This window comes from Grus americana, chromosome 16 (genome assembly GCF_028858705.1).
Source record: "Grus americana isolate bGruAme1 chromosome 16, bGruAme1.mat, whole genome shotgun sequence".
Lineage (NCBI taxonomy): Eukaryota > Metazoa > Chordata > Aves > Gruiformes > Gruidae > Grus > Grus americana.
The window spans coordinates 11,663,529-11,675,949 of NC_072867.1; the positions used below are offsets into that span (position 1 = coordinate 11,663,529).

A 12,421-nucleotide genomic window follows, 5' to 3' on the forward strand; every position below is an offset into this window, starting at 1 on the left:
GTATGTCTACTGCTTGTGATGCTGCTGATTTATAGTTTCAGTAGAAATGTCATCGGCTCAGGCATTTACTCTTTTGTCTTAAATCATTTGTGAGATAAGCGGTAGTGCTGTTATAGAATCTGCTATGAAGGGTTGCATTTTGAACTTTGTGTATGTTCTGTGGGAGTTGGGAGATACTGCCTAGATGGTGGCTTGAACTTATTAGATATTGATTAGATAATTGATGACTTTGTTACTTGGGAAAGGCCTTTTGAGTGAGTTTTTTTCAGGCCAAACACTTAACGTGCTATATCTCCCTCTAGTTGCTGAAGTGTGCTAAAGCAATAAATGAACTGTTCTCTGTTGAGGAGTTAAAATGCAGCAAAGCCTCTGCTTTTAGATCCAGAGATCCCAGAATCTTCCCATCACATCATTCCAGAGAGGGCATTTTTATAAAAGCATGTAAACGTTTCACTGTTATATAGCAAAATAAAATAGTAACTGTTGAAGTGATTAGAGGCTGATGCTTGTATTTCAAAAGCCATTGCAAGAAAGGGAGAAGAATGCCCATGAAATCAGTCAGCGATGGGAGTTACTATCATAGTGTGTCGTGTTTTTCTCTTGCAAATATTACTGGTTTTGAGTAATCAGTGTCTCTTCTTCCAAACTACAGTTAAAAGAAAAGTCAAAAGAAAAAAGAAAAGTATCTTTAATGTGACTAATACTGGCTTTTTTTCTCAGACTCTGCATTATTTTTCCACCTTAAATACCATCAGTTGATCTACATTGTAAGGGACATGTTTCAAAGATGATTTATAATATGCTGAGAGAGCAATACAGATATTCTGTGTGAAGGGAATCTTTTATTATTGTGCTTCTCTCGAAGATGCATGGGAGTGAGTGATGTCACATAAACTTTAGTTGTGGTGAATGTCACGTTTAGGAGTCAGTGCAGCATGAACTTAACAAGCCACAGGCAGCTGCTAATATTTGTACTGACATTTTTCTAAGGGCTTCAGAAATGTTTACAAATGAATACATGTGCTTGCTTTATTTGAAGCTGAGCTCTGCTCTTTACTAGTGGGTTCAGTGATATCCTTGTAGAAAAGGGTACTATCATCCACTTATACCAAAAAGGGAGTGCGGATCAGTGAGTATTTTAAAATTTTGACACTGTATTAATCTCAGGAGTTTTTTAGGAATACATTAAGCAAAAATGAACTTGAGATAACTGCTCACATTTCAAAGCCAGAGAGAGCAGTTACATAAAACGTATAAGGCAATTAGAGGTCACCTTTTCATTTTTCTCTCTGCATAGATATATCATGTTTTGCATGATTTATACTTGAAAACACATTGCTTCCTGTCAGACCAAAGCTGGGTGGCAGGTCTTTAGTTGCTGAGCAATTGAACTCCTCTTCTTGATTCATCAAAGCATTAGAATTGCTTAAGTTAAAATAGAAGTAGTTCTCTTTTGGGTGCTCAGATCTAAAAATAGACATAAGTATACACAGGATTGGGATCAATGGGACTGTTACGGTTTTTAAGCTAATTTAGGTAATAAATTCATGAAGACCAAACTGTAGCAGAATTCTGAAATGAACATTTATGTTGATGACCAAGACCATCAAGAGTCATCAAAAGTAATTTCCCATTTAATGCTGGGGGAAAATAGAAACCATACTAAGCCTTGGACATTATGGTTTATTAAACCTGTCTCTGTTACAGCCTGTGATGATTGAGATAGATGCTCTGGGGATTGTTTGGTTTTGGGAGAATGCAAGGAAGGTGACTTCTGCAAGAGCAGATTAATACAATTGTCATAGACAAGATACTGGATGAGATGCATTCTTTCTTGTAAACTGAGGAGCTTTGCTGGATTGCGAGTGCTGGCCGTCAATAAAATAGGATGGTCAGGGAAGCTGAAATTCAATCCTAAATCAAAAATCTTTGTCTTAGCCAAGAATAGTATTAGGTCAGTTTGCATGCTTTAGCCTTGCAAGTTAAAAATACATTAGAGGTGCAAGGGATGGCATAGGCAAAATTTTCATGCTGTGCCTGTAGTGTCATGAACATGACCATAATTTCATTTCTGTGCCCACTAGAGGATGAAATTCAGTGACAGCAAACTACAGAAATGCATTGATGGTTTGCCAGCATATCTGGAGGCTGAGGCTTGTGTGATATTTACACTTGTATCATGATCTGTTTTGTAGCAATGAATGCACACAGTTAAAATATTTGTAGCTTTTTTGGTACATGAACAGAAATTGATTGTGCTTAGTTCACTGGCAAAAGCAAACTCACAGCAACCAAGATTTGCATTCTCCCAGCTGTTACCCAGAGATGACTACAGCTGAACCCTGCTTCTGAAATGTTTTAGCATGAAACACTTCTCAGGGTTTGACTGTTAAATTAACACAACAGGATGCCTGAAATATTAATGAACTGATAATCTCTATGATATTTTTACTTTGGCTTTCTGTCCAAAGTAGAACTATTTATAGTAGGGTAATAATGTCTTTTAATTAAGGATGTACTTGGTGTGCTATTACACTAACATACTGTAAATGCCTTAAAAGATTAGTAGGCTTATTTTTTTCTAAAGTGCAGAGAAAAGACTTTGAGTCCAGTTGTCCTTTAAACCACCATGCTGCTGGTTGAAAAGGTTAAAGTTTCAGCTTGCTTCTGGCCCATAAATCATGACTTCGAGCCACTGATAATCCAGAGAGGAAGAATTTGAAAGTGATTTCTGAGTATGTAGCATGCATTCAGTGCAGAGATATATACCAAAGAGTAACTTGCTGTTACCTGCAGCAGTTTTCCACTAAGTGCCACTCCTGGGCCTTTTTCTCCCTGCATTTTTCTGTTAACATCTTCTGCATTCAAAGAAAATAGCAGTTATGCAGCCTGGAGGGATAAAAATAGGTCCAGACCAAGTTGAAAGTACAGACCATTTTGCAAAGAAATACAGCTTAGTTACTGGCTGTAAGCTGAGAGTCAGTTCCTGGCTCCATGACCTGCTGAGTATATGCTTCTGTTTTCACATAACAACTGCAATAAGGATATTTTGTCATCTTAAAAAGAAAAAATAATTTAAAAATAATGCTTTGAGACCTGTAGTTCCCAACTTGCAAGTATATCAGTTGATGTATATACTTCTGATCTAAGGTTCAACAGTGACCAGTCTTGTCTGTCTTAGGTCCTCCAGCTCCACCCCAAGATGTTACTGTACGGGTTGGGTCCACCCCAGCAACCATACAGGTGTCCTGGAAACCACCAACTCTGACAGCAACAGGGACCTCCCATGGCGCCAATGTCACAGGCTATGGTGTTTATGCAAAAGGTCAACGGGTGAGTTCTCCTTCCAGCGTTACAGTGACCATCTACATTAGGTGAATTTCAACTGACAGGTAAAGGCAACGATAAACATGTGACAGCACTTAAATGTGTGCAGGGTTTTCTCAGTTTTCTGTAGAACCTGCTCTTTTGTTTGTGCATAACTTGCTCATTAGCTTCCTTTCTATAAGCACATAAGCTTTTGGACAAATGGATTGAAAGGATTAAAGATAACTGGTGCTAATTGGTGTGGAGCCCTAATGTGAGCTCTTGCAGTCCACTCTGTGTTAACTCCATGTTAAGACCTTGAAGGTTGTACTTTAGTGGGGTTGAGGGGAGGGAAACAGATGTCTTCACGGTAGTAAGTTGCTTGTTTGTGTACTCAGGTGGCGGAAGTGATCTATCCAACAGCAGAGAACACATTGGTGGAGCTGATGAGACTAAGAAGTTTGGAAGCAAAGGAACTTACAGTTCGAACGCTCTCTGCACAAGGGGAATCAGTGGACTCTTCTGTTGCTGCCATTCCATCTGACCTACTGGTGCCTCCAACCCCTCACCCCAGAACTGCTCCCAAATCTAAGCCATTAGCAAGTGCCGGAGCCCCAGAAACCAAAGAAGAACATTTAGGTCCACATTTAAAAATGGATGAGTCATGGGAGCAGACTCGTTCAGCATCCCCTGTTCATGGACACATGCTTGAGCCACCTACTCCTAACTTTCCCAGCCCGCTTCAGGGGAGGAGGTCTCCATCGCCTAACCGAATACTCCCTCAACCTCAAGGCACACCTGTCCCAAATACTGTCGCAAAAGCCATGGCAAGAGAAGCTGCACAACGAGTTGCAGAGAGCAATAGGGTAAAGGCAAACTTTTTTTTAAGGCTTTTTGGGCTGGCTTTATTCATTGTGGCACTTTGCATCAAAGAAATTTTTGTATCATATGCTTTAAAGAGCAGCTAATCATTTCTAAACCCTGAAGATCCATAGTTTGAGAAGAAGCAGTGTGCTAAAATTCTGTGCCATCTTCCACAAATATGCTTGTAACCCTAAAGAGCATTGATCAGCCTTTGGTCAGCAGTAGAAACCCCATAACATCACTAGAAATGTCTCCAAAAATGCAGAACCTCACTTCTGAACAAGAAGATAGGAATTATTAAAGTTTGTGCTTGGATCCTGTAGGAGTCAAAAGGGAGTCTTGTGCCTGTGAGAAGTACTAAAGTACTTTGAAAGAGACCAAAGCAATAAAGGGCAGTTTAAAAACGGGTCCAGAAATAGGTAGGTAGACAAAAGTCCTGAGCAGACTTACCATGCAAGCTAATCTTTCTGACACTTTACAAAATGAGAACAGTGTCATTTCTTAAAAGGGACTCTAACCAGCAGTCAGATGAGAGACATGTTTGTATTCTAAACCCATCTTTTTTTTCAAAACAGCAAATAGCAGTTTAGATGCACATAAAGCACTATTTTGTGCGCTGTCATGGATATACAGGCAATGTTACATATTTACTCTTCAAGAGTGTCCCTTTCTCAGTGCTTACACCTTCACAGATGTTTACAAGTGCTCCAGCATAGCTGCCAAATGAAAGCTTTTCATTACAGCTCCTTTTGTAGCTGCTGGAAGTATCACTGCCCAAAGGAGACTCCCTGGTTTTGAGACCACTATGGCCCATGGCTGCTGTAGTGACTCAGGTGTTTGCTAGTGAATTTAAATCCCATATTCTAGGCTCTTGGGTCAGCATAGCTGATACACATGCACCCTGACAGCATGCTCTGGTTTTCCTACCCAGGCATACAATATTTAAATACCCCCTGGGCAGTTACTTTCTCATCACAAGCTGCTCACAACTTTCTCTTACTTGTTTCAAGCTCTGGTGTCACTTTTTTTGATGCATTCTCTTGGTCCTTCATCTGACAGTCACTAATTTTTATGTCTAGTATTCCATCTCCCATTGTATCTCCAAAATAACTCCATTAATTTTGACAGTTCACACATGTCTTAACAGCCCCAACTTATTGACTGTCCCTGTTTTGGGATAGAATTGAGCTGGTGAGTGATGATACAGCTTTTGGGAAGCTGAGTAATTCTGGATCTATAAGATCTGCTTAAATACATATATATACATGTGTATATTTCTTCCTTTTCTTTATAAATAAAGCAAACCAGAATAAATGTAATAGAGGGATAAAAGGCAATTAATTTCTTTGGTACTCTGAGGTGAAAGTTGATTTAACAACCATATAGGGAAAGAGAACTGAAGTTCTCTGGTTTTGAAAATTGCTGACATAACATATGCTCTGAACCATGTTTAATTACGTTAATTTTAGTGATGCTTGAAATGTTTAATCCAGGGATCTGGACGGAAGTTTACAGATGGATCCACATTAAATTAAATCAAATTCTGCCAATGATATTTGTCATGTTTAGTCCCCAGTAGTAGAAATTCTTCCCTTGCAGTAGGCTGGTACAGAAGAAGCTGTGTGTCTTCTCCCTGCCCTTCATCCAGCTTGTTAGATGGCTCATGGTTATTGTCATGAGAGTAAGGAGCTGGATTCAGTAGCTTAGGGTAAGAGTCACCTCAGAGCAGAGGAAGAGCACAAAGTCTCATTCTATAGCTTTTTTTGTACGGAGGTCAAAAATGCTGTAGTGGCTAGGTCTTCTGCTAACCTTCTGCCAAGGGGAAATTAGTGTCTTCGTTAGCAGCCTCTGACTTGTAGCATACTGAGAATTTTGACATAAGTGGTACAGGGAAGAAAGCTAGCAGCTGAGTTGATGGTCACATAAAAGCATATAATTGTTTATGAGAGAGTAATATGATAAGCAAAAAATTCTTGAAAACTAAAAGGTTACACTCAGGGGAAACTAACATTGCTTTAAACCAATGTATATTTAAATGTTGTGTTATTGAGTCCTTATGTCTTATGTTTATGATTTCTTCCATTGGTTGCAGGAACAAATCTGCTTCACAATTTTCCATTTTTTGTTTCTTTGCCAGATGGAGAGGAGGAGTGTTTTTAGTGAAAGGAGTAATGCAGCCCAGTACGCTAACTCAGATGATGAGGAAGATGGCTATGATTCTCCTAATATCAAAAGAAGGGGAGCTTCAGTTGATGATTTCCTGAAAGGATCAGAACTTGGAAAGCAAGTAAGTAGCCTGGTCTTGTTCTTGTGTCAGGTGTCCGACAAGAAACAAGTATTTTATGAAGCTCAGCAGGCTATCCAGGTCACCATCTGATTATTGTAGGCATATTGGTAAACTACACAGACAAGCAGCTAAATTGTGGGGAGGTAGATGAATGTCCTGTTACTGGAACATAACTGTCTAATGGAAACTGAATGCTTGGCACCATGCACTTATAGATCATTATTGCAAGCAACAGTCTTAAGCACTGGAAACTGAAAAAACTGGAGCTGAAAAAATTGAAACAGAAAATGTGACTGGAATGTCATATTTGGGCTCTGGGTTTTTTCTGTATGATGTGTTATGACTGCATATGAAAACATGCTGTGGGAAAAGGAGAAGGATTTTTGTTTTACATAAAAGCCATAACCTATAATTCTAATTAGCAGAACACCAACACTATATACTTGGCATGCTGTAATGAAAAGAAAGATGTTGTCAGAAGAATTTTGCACAGCTTTCAGTCTGATTCCACTGAAAACAAATATGAAGTAATTTATTACATTAATTTCAAGCGAGATGTAAAGTCTAGTAAAGAGATATTTTCCTATGTCTTAGCATGGTGGAATAATCTTAGCCAACCATATGACCTCCCATGTTAAAGGCTCCAAGCAACAGCATTCCTTCTCATACTGGTTTTGAGACTTTCTGGAATTTTGGTTCAGTTTATTATAGAAGTTCAAGCATTTATAAATGTATAAACTTTGTTTCAAATTTCCAGTGTTCTAAATATGTGGCTTCAGGATTTGATTTGGTTCCATCTTCACATACAGTGGTCCTCATTTTTAGAGTACATGCAATCACACTGTTCTTCCGAAACGTGCTGGTGGATGAGATGCATCTCTACCTCTGTATACAATTAAAATTATTCTAAACACAAAGATTTTCTAACAGGACCAGTGATCTTATTAAGAAGGCCCAGTGTAAAAAGTTTAGAGTGTTTGTAAGGGACCAAGGTAAATAAACTTGGAGGTATTTACCATGTGAGTACACAGTTGCTGCTCCATGTGGACTTACTACCTCAGATCATTAAAGGGTGGGTTGGAGTATGTCTGCTTTACCAAGGTCTACAAAATAACAGGTTTGGATATGAATACTGGAAGGCTAGGAACCCTTAAAGTTATATTCCTTGAAGCCTAAAAAGAGTAAGCTCTCTTATCTACTAGTTACGTCCTCAAAGCTAGATTTGAAATCTCCTTGGCTGCAAGTATTCTCAGATCTGATTAGGTTTTAAATTTAGTTTTCATGTAAGGCTGAAAGAATTCCTCATTGTTTTAAAATGCTGTCAAAAATGCACTTTGAGAAATAGCAGTTAAATTATGTCTGGCAAAACAGCTGTAGTGTGTTAAGTGTAATTTGATTATTAAATGTTTATTTTATAGCTTCATGAGATATATCTATTTGTAATTTAATTGCTCATTTGCATTTTTATGAAAGATGATCACTTTTACCACTTGCTTTGTTAGTTAAGAAGTAATTGGAGAAAATTGGAGAAACCTAATCTGTGGTGGTTTTCTCCATAAGAAATTATTAGTTTACTAATTTCATCATAATGCTCATGTGCTGCTGCTGTCTTCCAGAAGCACGTGCTATTCTGTATGCTAGTTCCCTACCAAAGGTCTCTGGCTTTCTATCAGTTGACTTGCCTTAATCCATAGATAAGAGTAAAAAAACTGCCAGCAAATGCAACTAACATTAATATTTTTTCGTCAAGATTGTTATTAGCATTAGACATGGCTACTAATGGAAATCCTTCGTGTCTGCCATGTTGTGTTTTGTTGGAAGATATATTGATTTTAAACTCCCCCATTTAAAATGCTCCACAGGGAAGGGTTGCATGGATCACAATTCTGAAGCAGTGGTGCAGTATCAGTCTGTCACAGACTTTCTTTGTGAACTTAGAAAGTTAATCTTTCTTGCCTGGATCCTCACAAGTATTTATGCATCTAAATATCTCAATACCTCTGAGGATCTGGGTCAGTGGGCCTGTCAACCAAGAATAAAATGGGAATAATAATTACTCTTTTTGTCACAAAAATGTTTGAAGATACTGTTTTCTGCAAGCTGTTGATTTGCTCTGTAAATAGATAATAAGGACAAGGGAAGTAAGTATCGGAGATAGTCCTGAGATTCCGAGACAACTTGGCACACTTGCAGGGTAGGCACTACTAGAAACATGTGAAATAACCACCACAGGTGCATGGAATATATGGCCATAGAGTATGGCCACTGGAAATCTGCATGTGTAAATGCACCTAGTTATTGAACACGGAGTGTGTATGCCCTGTTCCATGCAGAGTTAATTGATGCAAGCAGAATTGCATAATTATTGCTTATATAATATCTCATAGTTACATTTATACCTTAATTAATGTAGTGCTTGAATTAGAACATTTATTTAAACAATTGAGTGGCTGCTTAGCAAGGCAATCCTGTTGTTAAAACCACAATGGATAAGCCTTGGAGACAGTTTGCTAGGTTTCTGTAGTCTGATTGCCCAAGCAATCAGGGCTTTGTTCCAGCAGTATTGGCCTTTGATAATCTACGAGGCACTGTGCACTCTGTTGGGCAAGTTTTGTAGTACTGTGCCAGTGCAGCCCCCAAGTCTGTCGGATACAGCCGAGAACAGGAGTGCAGGAGTGATTTTCTGTGAAAAACAGGATCAAGATTCTGCTGGAATGGAACTGATGAAATAATAAAATTTAGTATAAAAGCCACAAAGTTTAAATGTGAAAAATGAAGCATTAGAGTATAGTCTGATCTTTTAACATAAAAAATAAACCAAAAACATTGTTAACCTGCAGTGGCTTTTTTTCTAAGTTGATCCTAATATAATACATCTGAAGAATCTGAAAACATTTATGGGCTTGACACAGAGAATTACTACTAAAGGCTTCACACTACAATCTTTTTAGCTCTGTAATTATCTTCAAAGAATTAAAAGAGGAAAAATTACCTCCTGTATTTGGAGGGCAAATCCATCTTCGCTTTAGAGAAATTGCTTATTGTAGACATTTTCTTCTCATTGCTGGGATTGATTGATATCAGCGTGTTACATAGCTGTGGGAATTGATCTGGTACCACAGAAATTATTTCTTCATTAGTATTGCTGGGGGAAGGAATGCAGTAATTTCTAGCATTGTAGTACTTCTAGAATATTTGATTCTTCAAATATTCTACTGCAATCTGACAGTCAGATGCTTCCATTTGAAAATTTGTCCTTGCAAATACAATGAGTTTGGTTTATGATCTGTTAGATGTAATGTTTTGCTGAAGCCGCTCCTATTTAACATTAGCAATTCAGTAGCACATGCTTTTTCCTCCTTCCAACTAATTGGAAACTTACGGGAACTTGAAATATTTGGCCTAATTTTAAAAGACAGTTAAGGTTTTAGCCAGTCTATTCCTACAGTATTTAAGAGAATTAAAGCTTCAAATTCCATCAGCTAGCTATATCATACAATGGTAACATCCTGCAACAATTAAATGCTGATCACTTTTAAATTACAATGTGATGCAACAAACAGCTGTGAAGAACAGATGATATGTGAATTATCCTAGGGCTTTTACAATTTGGTCAGCAAGTCCATTGATGCATGAAGGACCTCTTTAAATCAAGGGAATTTAATCAAGACTAAAACTAGATTTGGTGCTGTGAGTGCAGACATCCTTTTTCTGTATCGCCTATGGGATCAATAGATTTTTTTAATTGAGAGCATAAATGGGCAAAAAAAATGTATAAATGATCTCTCCACTAGAATAGAGCAGCAAGCCACATGATGTAATTTGTATGTGGGTATTAGTGTGATATTCAAACCTAGGAAATGCTCTAGTCCTCATTGGTGTAATACAAGGATTTTCAGCTTTACAGTCAGTAAAGATTTCTCTCTCTCACCCTGTCGATTAGCCTCACTATTGCCATGGTGAAGAGTACCATACAGAGAGCAGCAGAGGTTCTGACTTGTCTGATATTATGGAAGAAGATGAGGAAGAGCTGTACTCTGAAATGCAGCTGGAGGATGGAGGAAGGCGACGAGTCAGTGTGACTTCACACAATGCACTTAAGGTAAGTGTGACTGCAGAGAAACCTTAGCAGTACCTCCATATTGTGATTCTTCCTTCAAAGCATTTCTTTTAATCAATTATGGATTTTGCAGACCATTAAAACTCACACTGTCGTATAGTCCTAGAACTGATGTCAAGGCCACTTTAATACATTTATTACTTTTTTCTTTTTTTTCTCATTATTTGATAGCTAATCTTTTAACTAATTGACTATTTTCCTATATGTAATTATTGAAGTTGCAATATCTGTTCTACATCTGGGGACCTTTCCCATGTCTACATGACAATATACTACATGTGCTACCCCGACAATGAGTTCTAAGCAAGGAGATTTATATAAACATACATACATATAGAAAAAAACCAGCTTAGGTTTTCCATGTCTCAGTAATTTGTCCCTGTTTCCAGTGCTAGTCCCATCTCTTCCACAGGCTTTAAAGCATGCTTGTAAGAAAGAGAGTTGGGTCGGCTTGTTTTGATAAATGCATTATTAGAAATCCTCGTGCTCTGATTATTAAGGAATCACCAGATACAGTAGGAAATACCTATCAGAAATACTGCTTTAACATGACACAGGAATATTAATCATGAAAGAACTTTAGTATAACAATTAAAGTATACGTAGAATGTTGAACCTATCCAATCCAGAATATATGTTTCCCATTGTATATTTGTATGTGTAAATTGTATTTGCTTTTTATGTGTCTAGCAATTACACTAAATTGTGTTTTCTTGGAAAGTTGAATAATTTGAATGATAAGGAAACCCACAGGTTGATATTTCTTCCAATATGCTGCCATTTAACTAAAAAGCAATACTATTTTCTCATGCATACAAGAACTTTGACCATTCTTGTAACTGCTTTCATGTACTATAAATTCAGTCCTTTTATTCTGATACTATCTGGAATGAGACAGGTACTTTTTCAAAAGAAAAGTGTTTCTATTATTCTGCTAACATAAAGGTTGAAACGTAAATCCTTCTGCATGCTGCTTCTGTCCCTTTCCTCTGGGAAAAAGTGAATTATCCCTAGGCTGTTCTTGTTCTTTATGCATCAGAAAGTATATTTACTTCTTGGTTTTAAATTAGTATTGCCAATGTTGATATTTAAAAAGAAAGGTCCAGGCCCTTAATTGGTGTAGTAAATAATTTTAGACCTATTAAAGTCTGCAGGCATACTACTCTTGATGTAGTAGTGTATGTGAAGGGTTACACGGTTGGTTGACTCATTCCGCAGAAGTGGAATTCAGTATGTGAGTACTTCCTGGGGAGGGACTCATGGATGTCATTTGGAGAATATGGCTCACCATGCTGATAATTTTCTGATATAAAAAGCGGGTCAGATTCTGATCCCAAAGTGCTCAATAATTTCCCCCTCTTTCACAATTCACTTTACATCAATAATTAACAAAAAAATGAAAACCAGGTTTACTGAATTTTCCTTAATGTAATCAGATTCCTGCTCCTCTTACATCTGATAGTATGCCAACCATGCCCTTACAGCCGTAATCGAGTATTGTCTCCTGAGTTAATAGATGCCCCCAAGTAACAAGAAGACATTTTGCATGCAGATATGTATTTGCTTTACTGGGAAATTATTATTCCCTCCAATGATTCCCTAAAACAAAGGCTGACATGGGTGATCAAAGGAAGATTCGACTCACTGACCTGATCTGAAGGTTCTAAAATGTGAGATATTTGAGCTCCAATCAAAACTATCCTTGTTCATATTTATTGACTTTTTTCCACTTTCATGGCAATTTGTCTCGAAAGTTTCATAAATGTGACACACATTTTAAAAATGAATGAAAATAGGTGAAACAAATATAGTCATAAAGTAACTTACAAAGTTCCTGATGCTTG

The 12,421-nt window shown here is 37.7% G+C and overlaps 1 protein-coding gene across 20 annotated transcripts in view; it reads left to right on the plus strand.

Moving 5' to 3' along the window:
* The window catches only part of RIMBP2 (RIMS binding protein 2), a 171,720-nt gene that overhangs the window by 137,149 nt on the left and 22,150 nt on the right, over window positions 1-12,421 (plus strand). For all 20 annotated transcript variants that reach the window (XR_008579568.1, XR_008579569.1, XM_054844747.1 and 17 more), the window contains 4 exons: window positions 3,182-3,333; window positions 3,705-4,172; window positions 6,308-6,457; window positions 10,401-10,559. Coding sequence is in view for 18 of the 20 variants with exons in the window: in XM_054844747.1 (XP_054700722.1) it covers window positions 3,182-3,333; window positions 3,705-4,172; window positions 6,308-6,457; window positions 10,401-10,559 (929 nt within the window). In the remaining 2 variants the exon portion in view is untranslated. The remainder of the gene's footprint in view (window positions 1-3,181; window positions 3,334-3,704; window positions 4,173-6,307; window positions 6,458-10,400; window positions 10,560-12,421) is intronic.